Source organism: Heterodontus francisci, chromosome 45 (assembly GCF_036365525.1).
Source record: "Heterodontus francisci isolate sHetFra1 chromosome 45, sHetFra1.hap1, whole genome shotgun sequence".
NCBI lineage: Eukaryota > Metazoa > Chordata > Chondrichthyes > Heterodontiformes > Heterodontidae > Heterodontus > Heterodontus francisci.
In genome coordinates, this window is record NC_090415.1 from 12,307,322 (window position 1) to 12,324,747 (window position 17,426).

At 45.3% G+C, this 17,426-nt stretch overlaps 2 protein-coding genes across 2 annotated transcripts; one reads left to right on the plus strand and one right to left on the minus strand.

The window, feature by feature from the left end:
- The first annotated feature begins 13,707 nt into the window (after positions 1–13,707).
- LOC137356202 (histone H4) lies at positions 13,708–14,019 on the plus strand. Its single transcript, XM_068022052.1, has one exon. The coding sequence runs from the start codon at positions 13,708–13,710 to the stop codon at positions 14,017–14,019; it is 312 nt and encodes a 103-aa protein (XP_067878153.1).
- A 184-nt stretch (positions 14,020–14,203) lies between these two features.
- Positions 14,204–16,766, minus strand: LOC137356397 (histone H2A-like). The gene is made up of 2 exons (XM_068022284.1): positions 16,394–16,766; positions 14,204–14,446 (listed from the first exon to the last, which is right to left on the minus strand). The coding sequence occupies exons 1-2, from the start codon at positions 16,760–16,762 to the stop codon at positions 14,204–14,206; spliced, it is 612 nt and encodes a 203-aa protein (XP_067878385.1). The 5' UTR covers positions 16,763–16,766.
- Between the last annotated feature and the right edge of the window lie 660 nt (positions 16,767–17,426).

The window sequence follows — 17,426 nt, forward strand, 5'->3', positions numbered from 1 at the left end:
TTGGTCAGTGATTATGTCCCCCGATTTAGATTTGAGGGGGGTGATCTTCTTGATGGTTGGCCCAAGAGCTCTCTTCATGCCATCATACATTCCTCTGATGTTTCCGGTGTCTGAGGCCAGCTGAATATGACTGCATAGGTGTTGCCAGTAGTCGTTTGCGCAACGCCTAGCTGTTCTTTGTGCAGTACTTCTGGCTGCTTTAAGTGCTGCGGATGTTAAATCGCTGGGGGCTTTCTTGTAGTTCAAAAGTGCAATGCGCTTAGCGGCTATGACAGGTTCCAGCTCTTCATTATGAGATTGAAACCAGTCTGCATTTCTCTTCGCACTTTTGCCGTAGGTGGTCAAAGCTGACTCATAGATGGCGTCTCTGATGTGGGCCCACTTGGTCTCAGCATCCCCTGTGGGAGTGTTTTGAAGGGCTGTTACAAGTGAATTTAGAAATTTTTGTAACAGCTGTGGGTGAGAAATTCTGCTCGTGTTGATGCGCGGGTGGCCCTTCTGCTTGGAATGATGCAACTTCTTTGGTCTGAGTCTAACCTTGCTGCACACCAGGGAGTGGTCGGTGTCGCAGTCCGCACTGTGGAAGCTGCGTGTGATTTGAACACTGTTTAAGGCGGCTCGCCTTGTGACAATGAGGTCTAGCTGGTGCCAACGACGTGATCTTGGGTGCCTCCATGAAACCTGGTGACAGGGTTTAGTGTGAAAGAACGAGTTGGTGATGCAGAGGTTATGATAGGTACACAACTCAAGCAGTCTCTGCCCGTTCTCATTCATCCTTCCAACGCCATAGCGCCCAAGGCAGGAGGGCCATGAGTCATGGTCGGCCCCAACCCTGGCATTAAAGTCCCCCAGCAGGAATAGGTGTTCGGTGTTGGGGATGCTGCTAATGATGTTATGGAGTTGTTCATAGAACTGGTCTTTAGCTTCAGGTGCGGAGCAGAGTGTTGGAGCATAGATGCTGAGTAGGTGTACTGGACCAGAGGTGGTGAGCAGTCGGATGGACAGTATGCGTTCCGAGCCATTTGAGGGAGGCTCTATCATGCTGAGCAAGGAGTTTCTGATGGCGAAGCCCACTCCATGCTGTCTTGGTTCTTCAGGATCCCTGCCCTGCCAGAAGAAGGTGTAGTCTTGCTCTGCTAGAGATCCATCAGGGATATACTTATTTTAAGTACTCTGAAATATCCACTTAAATGTCTGCCACTGCTTCTCTATTGAACTATCTCCTGGCCCAGTAACCCAGTTCACTTCAGCGAGCTCAGCTTTTATGCTCACATAGTTGCCCTTATTTATGTTTACAATACTAGTCTTTGACACACTCCTCTCACTTTTAAACTGGATGCAAACTTCAGTCACATTGTGATCATTGCTACCAAGAGGTGCCTTTATCGGAGGTCATTAATTAATCCTGTCAAATTGCACAATACCCAGTCGAAAATAACCTGCTCACCGGATGGTTCTGGAACATGCTGCTCGAAGAAACGATCTCGAAAGCATTCTATGAACTCCTCATACAGGCTTCCATTACCAATCTGATTTTTTCCAGTTTATATGTTGACTAAAATCACCCATGATTATTTCCATCCCTTTATCACAAGCACCCATTAGTTATTCTTGAATACTTCATCCTACATTGTGATTTCTGTCTGGGGGCCTGTCGACGACTCCCACGAGTGCCTTTTTTCCTGACTATTCCTCATCTCCACTCAAACCGATTCTACATCCTGATCTCCTGAACCAAGGTCATGTCTAACTATTGCAACAATACGATCCTTGATTAACAGTGCCAAACATCCACCTTTACCTCGCTTCCTATTCTTCTTGAATGTTATATATCCATCAATATTGAGGACCCAATCCTTGTCATCCTGCAACCATGTCTCCATAATGGCTATGAGATCATATTTATTTACATCAACATGTGCTATCAGTTCCTCTACTTTGTTATGAACGCTACGTGCATTCACATAAAGAGCCTTTGGTTTTACCTTTTTGTTATCTTTGTCACATCTAGTGTTGACTGTCGGTCTGCTCTTAGGTTTTATTTCTCTTTGCCCCTTCCTGCCATTCACTGGCCTTCATTTCCCCTGTTACTATTGTGTTCTCCTGCCCTGACTCTAACCCTTGATTTGTGACATCTACTAAAGCTTGATCCCTTTACCCCTTTGTATGGATCAAGTACCTCTCTACATCCCTAGTTAAATGGATTTCGCGAACACTGGTCCCGGCTCAGTTCAGGTATAGACTGTCCGAACGGTACAGCCTCCACTTTCCCTAGTACTGGTGCCAGTGCCCCACAAACTGAACCTGACTTCTCCCACACCGGTCTTGGTGGGTGCAAGTTTCACTGTATATCTCTCAATCCCTAGTCTACAATTTACCTCTGTCAGTTTTGGATTTTGAGTGTGGCTTTATCTGTACCTGTCAGTTTGTTTTATGTGAGAAACGTCTTATTCTGTACCTTTCAGCTTCCTGTGTGTAAAAGTATCTGGGTTGTACTTTGTCCCCATCAGTATATGGTATGTGAGTGTGGATTTGACAGTTAATATTACATTCTTGTGTATATGAGTGGGAGTTCACACTTTATCTTTGATTGTCTAGTATGCCAATTTAAGGTTTGACTTGTGCCCTTAAATGTCTCATGTGTAGCTGAGGCTTTTAACCTCTCTCTGTCACTGTCTGGTATAAGAGTAAGAGTTTCAGTCTGGTTTTCGAGTGTGGATTTTACACCACATCTCTACTTGCTCTCGGATGTGATATTTAATCTGTGATGCCAGTTTCTGACATGTGGCTGTGTGGTTTACTTTGTACATTGTAATTCTCTGATATGTGACTACCAATTTTATTCTGAACCTGTCTGTTTTTTATTTCTGTTTGTGTGAGTTTTAACCTGTATCTGTCAGTATCTGGTATATGAATCTTCTTAATTATGTGCGTGTTGACCTGTATCTGTGAGTGTCTGAAGTGCAATTGTTAGGTTTTCTTTGTACCTGTCAGTGTCTCTTATGGATGAGAGACTTTCACTCTCTAACTGTTAATTTCTTGCAATTCATTATGGATTTCACTCTGTGTCAGTCTCTGTCAGTTAAGTCTGGCATTTTTACTGTATCTCCTAATTTCTGATATGTGAATGTTGATTTTAATGTGTACCTCTTGGTTTCTCCTATGTGAGTCTTTTTACAATCTGTTTCTGCCAGTTTCTCATATGTGAGGGTGGCATTTATTCTGTACCTGTTACTTTCCGAAATGTGGGAAGAATTTACTCTTTCCCTGTCAGTTGCTGATATGTGAATATGAGTTTATTCTGGATCTTTCAATCTTTGGAATTTGAGTCCATGCTTTACCCTATATCTGTTTGCTTCTGTTAAGTGAATGAGGGATTAAATCTGTTCCAGTGCATTGATTGTATATGAATGTAGTTTTCAGTCTGTACCTGTCAGTTTATGAAAAATGAAGGTGGTTTTATTTATCTTTCTGCCAGATTTTGTTATGTGACTGTTGATTTATTCTGTACCTGTTATTTTCTGGGATATGATTGTGGTTTTTGATCTGTCCCTGTCAGTTTCTATTACTTGAGTGAGTTTTACTTTGCACCAGTTGTCTTCTGTTATGTGAGTGTCAGTTCTAAGCTGCACCGGTAAAGTTAAGGTAATATAGTGTGGGTTTATTCTGTATCTTTCAAACTCTAGTGTGTGACATGGGGCCTTTCTCTGAATCTGTCGATTTCTGCTCTGTAACTGTACGTTTTAAACTGCAACATACAGTTCCTGATAGGTGTTTGAGCACATTTTCTTTTTTCTGCAGCTATCTATGTCTACTACAATGTCTATGTGTGTTATTCCTAGATTTCAATTTCTGTTATTGAAGAATTGATTTTCCTTTGTACTTCTCAGTCTCTGCAATGTGTCCATGTCTGTTACTGGTAACTGTCTGTCTCTGTTAGGTGACTCTGGTGTTATTCTCTATCTGACAGTCTCTTGCCTGTGAGTGGTTTCATTTTCTTCTCTGTATCTGTCAGTTTCCTTTCTGTGGCTGAATGTTTTAATCTTTACTTAAACTTTTTCATAATTTGTAAATGTGAATTTCACTTTGTGCCTGTCTGTTTATATTATGTGAATGTGTTTATTTTAATTTTGTCAACATCAGTTTCAGGTATGTGAGGGTGAGATTCACTGTCTCCAGGATGCACCCTCTTGTGAGATTGACAGAGTGCCTTTTAATCTGATCGTGGGTTCTGCTTTTGAACTTTACCTAACTTTCAGCAGTATTGATTTGGAATGGATTGGATACAATGTCTGTCTCTTCTGATTTGTTTGATTGCTGGATTGGAAATGTGTCTCCAAACTTAGGATCAGTGAAACTTTGACTACATCTGCTTCTTGTGACAATGACATGAACTGAAGGCCTATGGGAGTGGTACTGTACCTTGTCTGTGATGGAAAGAGCCGACTGCACTTGCCCTTGTGCCTGGGAATCATCACATTCATTCTGCTCCCTTGAACTATTTGCCTACAGAAAGGAAGAAAACTATGTCTTGTAAGTCACGATCAGTTGAGTTGGAAGCTAGAAAAGAGATTAATGTAACATTTCAATTAATAATATTTATGACTAATCACAAAGGCGAACCAAAAATACAAAAAATATCACTGTCTGATTCCACTGCAGCTCTCAGCATCTGCTGACGAGGTGTCTTGGCAGTTTCACAGCAATTTTGGGACATCCAGAAATAAGCCAACATCTACACTGCTCCAAGGTTGGGACGACCTGATGGAGCAGGGATATTTGTGCAGGTCAGGTTTCTATTTCCATCTGGCATTATAATGTAATAACCTAAGAACTCGGAGCAGGAGTCAGCCATTCAGCCTCTCCAGCCTGATCCACCATTCAATAAAATCATGCCTGATTTGATCTTGGCTTCAGCTCCATTATCCCGCCTGGGTAAAAACCCATTACTCCCTTGTAGATTAAATATATTCCAGGATGAGTTTTTTTTTTATCATCAGCATCCACTGCTCTCTTAGGTATAAAATTCCTTAGATTAATGACGCTTTGAGAGATGAAATTCTTCCTTACCTCCGTCTAAAATGGGAGACTCCTTATTCTGAAACTGTGCGGCGTGGTTCTTGATTCCCTCAAGAGGGGAGATATCTTTGCAGCATCTACTCTGTCAAGACCCCTCAGAATCTTACATTGTTTCGATAAGATTAGATCTGATTATTACAAACTCCAATGAGTGTAACACAACCTGCTCAGCCTTTTCCTCACAAGGCAACCGATTCATCGCAGGAAGCAACCGAACGAACCTTGCCTGAACTGCATCCAATGCACGTATACATCCCTCATGAGCGAAGGAGACCACAACTGTATCCAGTAATCCAGGTGAGGTCTCAACAACACCCTGCAGAGTTGTAGAAAGACTTTCCTACATTTATATTCCATCCCCCTTGCAATAAATGCCAACAGTCCGGCTCTGTTTTCACGATTCACTTTTCAATAACAACAAACAGCGTGAAATAGGAGCTAAACCAGGGGCAAGTATTACAGGATGAGTAGAGAAAACAGCCATGAATTTCAACAGCAGCTTCTTGACCTTTTGTCTCACTTACGCAGTGCACACGCAGCCCGAGAAATGCCTCTGCCTTCCGTCGCTCACTCCATGTTACAGGATCACTTCCTGCCTCACTCTGTTTCTTGCAAGTAAATGACGATCAGCAGCCGAGCTGGCGCAAGTGAGCGCATGCGCTCTAAAGGTTAGCAATCATCAGCGGTGTGGGCGGGGCTATGACGCACATGCGCATCTTTAGGCAACGTTGTGAAATTCAATAAAATCAATTGGAACTTTATCCAGTTCAGTTTTTTTCACATTTTGAGCAATGAAACCGGGGCTGTGGGTAAGATAGTGATGTTTCCCTTCTGGGAGATTACCCCTTTGTGAAGTTCAACTTGAGATTATTCTCTGCAGTATGCTTGCTGTCCTTCAGCCCGGCTTCTCAAAGCAATCCTCTGAGGGAGTCGGTGTGTTTGCTGGGATCGCGCAGGAGTTAATATCTGACAATAACAGTCCTACATTCATGTCAGCAGATTTAAACTGTCGGTCACTGAGAGTCATAGCGAACGGTTTGAGCTGAAAGATTGCAGAGAGCTCAACAGGGCAGAAACAAGTTAAATTTGGGACATTGTGTGCCTCACTTTCGGACACGTCCTCGGAATGTGAGATTAATAATGTGGCTGCCTGTTGCACCATATCAGTGAGAGATGAGTTTGTATCGTCGCTCTCCCCTGGCGGAACTTTCGAGATGAAACAAATCTTACAGTTCAGCCTACAACTCAATAATTACAGGCTCAGTCGTGGGCAAAATATTGGAATCCATTCAGAGAGAAAGGATAAACTGTCACTTAGAAAGACAAAGATTAATCAAGCATAGTCAGCGTGGATTTGTGAAGGGAAGATCTCGTCTGATCAACTTGATCCAATTTCTTGAAGAAGTAACAAGGAAGTTGGATGATGGCACTGTAGTTGATGCGGTCTAGATGGATTTTAGCAAGGATTTTGACAAGGTCCCACATGGCAGACTGGTTAAAAAAAATAAAATCCCGTGTGATCCAGGAAAATACAGTAAGCTGGATGCAAATTAAGTTTAGTGGCAGGCAATAAATGGTAATTGTTAACGGGTGTTTTTGCGATTGGAGGGCTGTTTCCATTGGCGTTCCGCTTGGCTCAGGACTGGGTCACCTGCTCATTGTGGTCGATATTAATGATTTGAACGTAAATGTACGGAACATGAAGAAGAAGTTTACAGATGACATAAAAATTGGTCGTGTGATAGAAAACGAGGAGGATTGCTGTCGGCTGCAGGAAGATGTTGATGGTCTGGACATATGAGCAAAAAATGGCAAATGGAATTCAACCCGGATAAGTGTGAGGTGATGCATTTTGGGAGGTCAAACAAGGCAAAGGAATACACGATTAATGGGAATATACTGAGTTGTGTAGAGAATGTGAGGGACCTTGGAGTAAATGACCACTGACCCAGAAGGTAGCAGGACAGGTCGATAAGGTGGTTAAGAAGGCATATGGAATCCTTCCCTTTATTAGCCGAGGTATAGAATATAATAGCAGGAAGGTTATCCTGGAAATATATCAACCATTGGTTAGGCTACAAATTGAGTACTGTGTGCAGTTCTCATCACCTCATTATAGAAGTGATGTAATTGCATTATAGAGGGTACAGAGGAGATTTACGAGGACATTTTCGGGACCTAAAAATGCAGCTATGAGGAAAGATTGGGTGGGCTGGGATGTTCTCCTTGGAACAGAGAAGGGTACATCTGATTGAAATATATCACATTTTGAGAGGCCTGGATAGAGTGGAGGTCAATGGCCCATTTACCTTCATAGAGAATGACTCGGGGGCAAAGACTTAAAGTGTTTGGTAGAAAGATTAGAGGGGAAATAAGGGAAAGTTTTCCTCACCTAGCAATGCAAAACTGGGCATCCATGAGGGTCTGTGGGCCATTTGGATTAATGTGTACAGTACTGGTCTCCTTATTTAAGGAACGGTGTAAATGCGTTGGAGGCAGTACAGAGAAGGTTTACTAGGCTAATGCCTGGAATGGACGGGCTGTCTTAAAAGGAAATATTGGAGAAGCAAAGCTTGTATCCGCTGGAATTTAGAAGAGTAAGATGTGACTTGATTGAAACATATAATATCCTGAGGGGTCTTGACAGGATGGATGTGGAAAGGATGTTTCCCCTTGTGGGAGAATCTATAACAAGGGGTCACTGTTTAGAAATAAGGGGTCGCACATTTAAGACAGAGATGAGGAGATTTTTTTTTTGTTGGAGGGTCGTGAGACTTGGGAATTCTCTTCCTCAGAAGGCGAAGGAAGCAGAGACTTTGAATATTTTTCAGGTCCAGGTAAATAGATTCTTGACAAGAAAGGGAGTGTAGAAAACCGGGTCGTGCTGGAAATGTGGAGTAATCAGTTCAGAAATAAACTTATTGAATGGCAGAGCAGGCTCGAAGGGCTGAGTGGCCGACTCCTGCTCCTAATTCGTATGTTCGTATAAGATGAGCGAGGTACCAACAGCAGCAGAATTGTACTCAACCCCAATCTTTAAGCTCATGGCCCGGCATATCCCTCACTCTACAATTAACATCAAACCAGGAGACCAAACGTGATTCAATGAAGAGTGCAGCAGGGCATGCCAGAAGCAGCACCAGGCATACCTCAAAATGAGGTCTCAACCTGGTGAAGCTACAACACAGGATTACTTGCATGTCAAACTGCGTATGCAGCATCCGATAGACAGAGCCAAGCGATTTCATAACCAATGGATCAGATCGAAGTGCTGCAGTCCTGACACATCCAGCCGTGAATGGTGGTAGACAACTAAACAACTAACTGGAGGAGGTGGCTCCACAAATATCCCCATCTTCAATGATGAGGGAGCCCAGCACATCAGTGCAAAAGATAAGGTTGAAACTTTTACAACAATCTTCGCTAGAAGTGCCGAGTTGATGATTCATCTCAGACTATTCCTGAAGGCCCCAGCATCACAGATGCCAGACTTCAGCCAATTCGAATCACTCCGTGTGACATCAAGTAACGACTAAAGGTCCTGGATACTGCCAAGGCTCTGGGTTCTGACAATGTTCTCCAATAGTACTGAAGACCTGTGCTCCAGCACTTGCTGGGCCCATAGCCAATCTGTTCCAGTACAGCTACAACACTGGCATGTACCTAGCAATGTGGAATATTCCCCAGGTATGTCTTGGACACCAAAAGCAGGACAAGTCCAAGCTGGCTAATTAGACCCCATCAGTCTACTCTCAATCATCAATAAAGTGATGGAAGGTGTCATCAACAGTGCCATCAAACGGCAGTTGCTCAGTAATAACCTGGTCAGTGACGCTCAGTTTGTGTTCCACCAGTGCCACTCAGCTCCTGACCACATTACAGCCTTGGTTCAAACATGGGCAAAAGAGCTGAACTCAAGAGTGAGAAGAAAGTGACTGCCCTTGACATCAAGGCAGCATTTGACCGAGTATGGCAACAAGGAACCCGAGCAAAACTGAGGTCAATGGGAATCAGTGGGAAAACTCTCTGCTGGTTGGAGTCATACCTAGTGCAAAGGAAGATGGTTGTGGTTGTTCGAAGTCATTCATCTGAACTCCAGGACATCACTGCAAGAGGTCCATAAGGTATTGTCCTATGTCCAACCATTTTCAGCTGCTTCATCAATGACTTTCCTTCAATCATAAGGTCAGAAGTGGGATGTTCACTGAAGATTGCACAAGGTTCAGCATGATTTGTGACTCCTCAGCTACTGACGCAGTCTGTGTAGAAATGTAGCAAGACTTGGACAATATCCAGGCTTGTGCTGATAAAAGGCAAGTAACATTCACGCCACACAAGTGCCAGGCAACTACCATCTCCAACAAGAGGGATTCTAACCATCTCCCCTTAACATTCAATGGCAATTAGCATCGCTGAATCCCCCACTATCAATATCCGAGGGTCTACCATTGACCAGAAACTGAACTGGAGTAGCCATATAAATACCGTGGCTACAAGAGCAGATCAGAGGATAGGAATCCTGCGACGAGCAAATAACCTGCTGACTCCCCAAAGCGTGTCCACCATTTCCAAGGCGGGAGTCAGGAGTGTGATGGAATACTCTCCACTTGCCTGGATGCGTTCAGATCCAACAACACTCAAGAAGCTCGACACCATCCTGGACAAAGCAGCCCACTTGATTGCCACCCCATGCACAAACATTCACTCCCTCCACCACCGACACACAGTAGCAGCAATGCGTACCATCCACATGATGTACTGCAGCAACACACCAAGGCTTTTTAGACAGCACCTTGCAAACCCGCGAACACTACCAACTAGAAGCACAAGGGTAGTAGATGCATGGGACCACCATCACCTGCCAGTTCCCCTCCAAATCACACATCATCCTGACTTCGAACTATATTGCCATTCCTTCACTGTCGCTATGTCAAAATTCTGGAACTCCCTTCCTAACAACACTATGATTGTACCTACCTCACATGGAGTGTAGTGGTTCAAGAAGCCATCTCACCACAACCCCCTCAAGGGCAGTTATGGATGGGCAATAAATGCTGGCCAAGCCAGCAACACCCACATCATATGAATGAATAAATCAAACAGGGTGGTGGTGGTCTGGAACTCACTGCCTGAAAGGGTAGTTGAAGTATAAACCTTCAAATCATTCAAAAGAAGTCTGGATATTCATCTCAAGTGCCGGAATCTGCCGGGTTACGGACCAAATGCTGGCAGGTGGGATTAGAATGGGTGGAAATTTTTTCGGCTGGCACAGATACGATGGGTCAAGTGGTTCCTTTCTGTGCCATAAACGTTCAATGTTTCTATGATTCTGAGTGAATGCATATCTCTCCTTCTCACCATCACCCAAGCCTCTCGCCCACTCCACATCTTTCTCTCTCTCTCTCTGCCTTTTTTTCGCTATTGATGCTGTCTCTCTCCCTCTGCCTTTGGTGCTGTATCTATGTTGGCGATACAGTTACTGAGTGTTATGTGTATGCATTCTATTGTAGTACTGATGGTCTCTCTCTCTCTCTCTCTCTCTCTTTCTCTCTCTGATGATACAGGTGAAGGTGAAATACTGTTGTTCAGTGTGATATGGACACACAGTTGGACATTATAATAATAAAAGCAAAATACTGCGGATGCTGGAAATCTGAAATAAAAACATGAAATGCTGAAAATACTCAGCATGTCTGGTAGCATCTGTGGAGAGAGAAGCAGAGTTAACGTTTCATGTCAGTGACCTTTCTTCGAACCCCTTCACCCCTCTGTCACCTTCACCTGTATCATCAGAGAGAGACACACACAGACAGACATAGAGCGAGTGAGAGACTATCAGTACTACAATAGAATACATACATATAACACTCACTAACTGTATCGCGAACATAGATACAGCACCAAAGGCAGAGGGAGAGACACAATTCCGAAGAAGAGTCACTGACCCGAAACGTTAACTCTGCTTCTCTCTCCACAGATGCTGCCAGACCTTTTGGAAATGTAAGACTGATACACTCTCTCTCTCCCTCTCTCACCCCTCTCTCTCTTTCACTCTCCCTCTCTCTGTCCCTCTGTTGCTGTATATTAAAGGGTAATGGTGTTATTGAGCGTGTTATGGACACGCTGAACAGACGGTGTCTTCAGTCCTGCAACGAAGGACGGAGAGAACCAGCCTGTCACTGCCTGGAACAAAAAAAAAACACAGCGTCTGAATGTGGGATTATTCTATAACTGGACATCTCTCCTCGTTGACAATGGGATGTCTGGGACACCTGGAAAAATATGGATAGACTATAGGAAGAGACAGTCGATAATTTGTATTTTCACCGTCAGGAAACATGTTTATGTGTGCGATCAATAACATCAAACCGGACAGTAGTTTGAACACATTCAAAGCTGTGATTTGCTCTTGCCGTCGAACCTGATAAACATACAACATTCGCAGCGCCAGTCTCAGAGTATTTAACACTTACTGAGTCTAGAAAATACAAATACCCACCGTGAATCCGCAGCACAGGCCGAGCGAAGGGGAAATCCTGTCCTGGGAACGCTAAATTGAGCGAACAGTTCGGCCTGAGATTGTGTGGATGTGAATATTGTGGAAGAGAGTGTATTAAAGGGGCGGGCGCGTTAGTCTAATGCCACTGTGTTTGTGGGTCTGGTCTCATCGTCGGATTTCCGAGTCCCTCTTGTGTAAAATAACAAGATTTTCCAGTCAAAGAAGCACTTTGCTCCCCTTCTAATCCTCAAAGTGGGAATGAAGTGTTGTTTGTTTGTTGATTTCAAGATTTTAATCGAAAAGTATGGAACATGTCAGCGATCGGCTGAGAGAGTCATCAGTGCAGCAATGAAACGGGTTTCAGTCGAAAATGGAGTCTTTACTTCAAGTGAAACCTCTGTGACAGCAAACATTCTGATGTCAGAGACAGGAAGGATCTAGCCTGGGACTCTGGAATACCCGAATTTCAGTGGAATTGGAGAGTTTAGGACCAGAGAGAAACACAGAGAGGCAGCAGGAGCCGGGAGCTGACAGCAGGTTGTCTCCGCCCCGTCCGCTCGCTGCCTTTAAGTTGCTCAGTGCCGCCACCACCAGCTTCATTTCTGACCCAGTTCTGACTGACAGAGAGACTTTGTGCAGAGTCCTGGACATGACCGATACTGCAGCCGCCGAAACGGCTCCTCCAGCCGCCGCCGCTCAAGTCAAGACTCCCAAGAAGAAGAAGGCGGCTCCCCGGAAGGGGTCAGGCGGTCCCAAGTTGGGCGAGCTGATCCTCAAGACTGTGGCGGAATGCAGTGTCCGCAGTGGGATGTCACTGCAGGCAATAAAGAAGGCTCTGCGTGTTAAAGGTGTCGATGTGGAGAAGGGCAAGTTCCAAATCAAGCAAAGTATCAAGCGGCTTGTGGCGAAAGACTTCCTGGTGCAGACGAAGGGCACGGGGGCCTCCGGCACCTTCAAAATCGCGAAACAGGAAAAGAAGGGAAATGTGGTGAAGAAGATTAAGACAGGAGCAGCCAAGAGATCTTTAGTGAAGAAAACAGCTGCCAAGAAACTGATAACAAAGAAAACAGCCAAGAAATCCCCAGGGAAGAAAATAGTCGGAATGAAAATGAGCAGCAAGAAGACAGCAGCCAAGAAAGTGAGCAGCAAGAAGACAGCAGCCAAGAAAGTGAGCAGCAAGAAGACGGCAACGCCAAAGAAGGCGGTAAAGAAAGCAACGCTTCCAAAAAAATCTCCAGCGAAGAATGCTAATAAAGCCAAGAGGGCCACGGGCGGAAAGCCGCCCAAGAAAGTTCAATCATCAAGGGGCGGGAAGAAGCCGAAAGCAGCAAAGGCTCAGAAAGCAGCCCTTGGAAAGAAGTGAAACAGCACGGGAAACTTGTAGACATCTGAACCCAAAGGCTCTTTTCAGAGCCACCCACGTCTCTCAGGAAAGAGCTGATCCCCCGATCAAATGATCCCTGTCCCGCAGTCGTGTGCACATTTCACCTAGAAATGATTTGAATTAAATCCAAGTTCCCTGGTGACTCTCAACCCAGCCCTTCCTCACTCTCTGCAACAAATCAGGGATGTCCGGGCCTCACTGTACCCGGGTATATGTTCGGTGAAGTCTCAGTTCATGCTCGTTTCAGGGCGACAGCCTGTAACACAGTAACACGGGCGAGATACCCCGCGTCACATCTCAAACTCCAATACATGATTTTCTAAAATTCAGCTGGGGTTCGGTTTCAGTAAACTGCTCAATCCGTCTGGGAGGAGAGGTGTGCGGAAACAGGTTGACTTGTGATCGGAAGCACTGCACTTAGGCTTTTATATTACTAACTTTTATTTGTTACAGATCCGTATTTAGACCGCCGGTTTTTGTTATCATTGGCGATAAAGGCCGAATCTCCAGGTTTTATGCTGAGCTCGAATGTCGAGAACTGTTTTTTCTTGAATTGGCGGTTCGAGCAAGTGGGAGGCGGAGCGAGAGGATCAAAGACATTTCTCTGCTCTGTCTGTCACTCAGTTTCCTCCAGACCCGCCTCTGGCTCTCTGTCTCTTTCTCAGTCAGGTCGGGGCAGGCTGTATAAAAAGGCAGCAGAAACTACTCGTTTCTCATTCAAAATCGGTTTGTCTGAAGAAGCGTCATGACGGGAAGAGGTAAAGGAGGCAAAGGACTGGGCAAAGGCGGAGCAAAGCGGCACCGCAAAGTGCTTCGTGATAACATCCAGGGCATCACCAAGCCAGCAATTCGGCGCCTGGCTCGCCGTGGCGGAGTGAAGCGAATCTCGGGTTTGATCTATGAGGAGACCCGCGGGGTGCTGAAGGTTTTCCTGGAGAATGTGATCAGAGATGCGGTCACCTACACTGAGCACGCCAAGCGCAAGACGGTCACCGCCATGGATGTGGTGTACGCTCTGAAACGCCAGGGCCGCACTCTCTATGGATTCGGCGGCTAAACAAATCCACCTTGTCTACCAAAAACAAAAGGCTCTTCTCAGAGCCACCCAAAACCTCATATAGAGATAAGTAACTTTGAAACTGCAGCGGGGATGTCTTGGGATGTGAAATTGTTGCAGCTCATCCAATGTTATGTGGACTTTATCAGATCAGTATTGCATTCTCTTATAGTCACTTTACGTCTCACATTTTTTCACTGTCTTCTTCTGTTCCATGTTTAATAACCGCGTCATGAATTAAAAGGTTGCATTTGATAATGTCCATTGCCGACCTGAACCGCCGGTAAAGATGTAGAAAAGGATTTACTCCCGTTACAGTAAGAAATGGCCGGAGCTTTATTCCCGCCAGAGACCGAACAGGGAATGAATCCCTATTCAAACCGTGTTGGAAGACACAGAGGGGGATCGAGGGCGGAAAAAAATGACGCTAAAAGCAATGAGATTTTATAATTGTTCCCGCCAAATTAGGTTTTCTTTCATCTTTGCGTCGTTTACTAATTTGAAAATGGCGGGCTTTTTGAAATTGATTCAATTTCTGTTGCAGTTCAACCGGATGTTGCCGGAACTGGAAAAAATGCAGCTATGAGGAAAGATTGAATGGTCCGTGGTTGTTCTCTGTGGCACAGAGAATGCTGAGGAGAGATCTGATTGAATTGGATTACATTTTGAGAAGCCTGGATAGAGTGTAGGTGAAGGGCCAATTTACCTTAATACAGAGGTCACTGACGAGGGGTCAAAGACTTAAAGCGTTTGGTAGAATGATTTGAGGGAAGATGAGGACAAGGTTTTTTTTCCCTCTCATCTAGAGGATGGTGGGGGTCTGGAACTCAATGCCTGAAAGGGGAGTTGAGGCAGAAATCTTCAAATCATTCAAAAGAAGTCTGGATATGCACCTCAAGTGCATATTCTACAGGATTACAGACCAAATGCTGGCAGGTGGGATGAGAATGGGTGGAGAGCTTTCCGGCTGGCACAGACAGGACCAACTACCGGTGAAGATGATGGATTTATTCCCGTGAGAGTAAGCAATGACCGGAGCTTTATTCCCGCCTGAGACCGAACAAGGAATGAACCCCAATTCAAACCGTATTGGAAGAAACGGAGGGGGAATCGAGGGCCGAAAAATGAAGCACCGAGCAATGAGATTTTATAATTGTTCCCCCGAATTCGGTTTTATTTAATCTTTGAGCAGTTTGCTAATTTGAAATTGGCGGGCTTTTTGAAATTGATGAAATTTCAGTTGCATTTCAACCAATCAGGGAGCAGCAATTCCCACCGCCCTTTTCCATCGTTTCAAATTGGATGATGGACGGGGCTTCATCCAATCACAACATTAGGGCGGTCGTTCGACTGTCTTAAATAGGCAGTCCCTGAGCAGCTTCAGCATTAAACGCGACATTGTGTAAGGTCTCCGTAGATAATGGCCAGAACCAAGCAGACAGCGCGCAAATCGACCGGAGGGAAAGCTCCCCGCAAGCAGCTGGCTACCAAAGCGGCCCGCAAGAGCGCTCCAGCCACGGGCGGAGTGAAGAAGCCTCACCGTTACAGACCCGGCACTGTGGCTCTGAGGGAGATCCGCCGCTACCAGAAATCCACCGAGCTGCTCATCCGCAAACTGCCCTTCCAGCGCCTGGTGCGGGAGATCGCACAGGACTTCAAGACAGACCTGCGCTTCCAGAGCTCTGCCGTCATGGCCCTGCAGGAGGCCAGCGAGGCTTACCTGGTGGGGCTCTTTGAGGACACCAACCTGTGCGCCATCCACGCCAAGCGAGTCACCATCATGCCCAAAGACATCCAGCTGGCACGCCGCATCCGCGGGGAGCGAGCCTAAACTGACCCTGCCCCGAACTGAGTTCGCATCAAATACCACAACGGCTCTTTTCAGAGCCACCAAATCGACAAAAGAAAGAGTTGTGATCTCTTGTTCATTCCAGCACGTGAACGTCTCAGAAGGATTTGACCACTTATTTACTCAAAGCCGGGAGACACAAATACTTTTGTCTGCATCCGGCAGCTGGAGATTTAATGACGTGTCAGTTGTAAGATCTAGAGTAGCGATACCAATGTGCACAGCGCATTTTAATAGACCGGCGATCGTTTTCGGACTGAACAAATGTTTGTGGTACATAAAGGGTAGAATGGTAAAAGTGCCTTTCCAATAGGGTCTGAGGGAATTAGAATGCATTTCATCTGATGAGCAACTAAATGCCAAAATCCAGTACACGTCATTCCATCACAAAACAATGATAACAGTGTAATATTACAGTCTTTCAGACAGTAACCAGCCCTTTCACAGATAAAGTGGGTGGCTCTGAAAAGAGCCTTTGGGTTCACAGATTCAAGTCAGGCCGCTTCACTTGCCCTTCGTGCTCGGAGCGCTGGTTTTCTTGGGCAGCAGCACGGCCTGGATATTAGGCAGCACCCCGCCCTGAGCGATGGTCACCCCTCCCAACAGCTTGTTCAGCTCCTCGTCGTTGCGGACGGCCAGCTGCAGGTGTCTGGGGATGATACGGCTCTTCTTGTTGTCCCGGGCCGCGTTGCCGGCCAGCTCGAGGATTTCAGCTGTCAGATACTCGAGCACAGCAGCCAGATAGACCGGGGCTCCGGCACCCACCCGCTCAGCATAGTTCCCCTTCTTGAGGTGGCGGTGAACACGGCCGACCGGGAACTGCAATCCAGCTCGGGAGGAGCGAGACTTGGCCTTGGCCCGAGATTTACCACCGGTCTTCCCTCTTCCAGACATTGCCACAATCTCGCAAACACTTTCACGAAGAATGCTGAGATCCGCCCACATTCCTCCTCCTTGTACCTTCTGGAGGAATGGTGTTGGGGACACTGCTGATTGGTCAGTCAGCACACGGTGTCATTGTACTGTACATGTAACCAATCAGAGAGCTGCTCAATTCACCAATCACAAGAAGACAGTGAGTTGAGAGCGGAAAATAAGAGCGCGAAATGGTCAGGCTCCCAACGATATTTCACATTTGAAAAGCCCGCCAATATATTTGTAAAACAAGGGGCGGCTTCAATATAGAATATCACATTTATATGTCATATTGTTTTACAGAAAACATTGCAAAAACGTTTTCATTTTTTTATTCCACATTTTGTCCCAGATTCGCTTTTGTAATCCGCCATGTATTCTGCTTTATTCTTTTTCATGATGCAGTCTAACCAGCGGCTGAAAGACTCATTCACAGCATTTTGTAACCGGACACATTTCAGGTCAATCTTCGTAATTATACTGTATCACTGATTCTAGATTGATCCCTTTTCGTGGGAGACAAAAGCGGAGTATAGATTTTCAGTGTCACCGGTTAGAGACTGAGGGTGCCTAAACCAAAGGGGTTTCTTAACAATGTACTTATTCATAAAGATAATCAAACTTCAACACGGCAACCAAGTAA

Excerpts from the sequence above, each read along its gene's own strand:
- LOC137356202 (XM_068022052.1), top strand. The coding sequence starts at position 13,708 with ATGACGGGAAGAGGTAAAGGAGGCAAAGGACTGGGCAAAGGCGGAGCA.
- LOC137356397 (XM_068022284.1), bottom strand. The coding sequence starts at position 16,762 with ATGTCTGGAAGAGGGAAGACCGGTGGTAAATCTCGGGCCAAGGCCAAG. Across the intron at positions 14,447-16,393 it reads TGCCCAAGAAAACCAGCGCT|CGTCATTTTTTTCCGCCCTC; the intron begins CCGAGCACGAAG and ends CATTGCTTTTAG.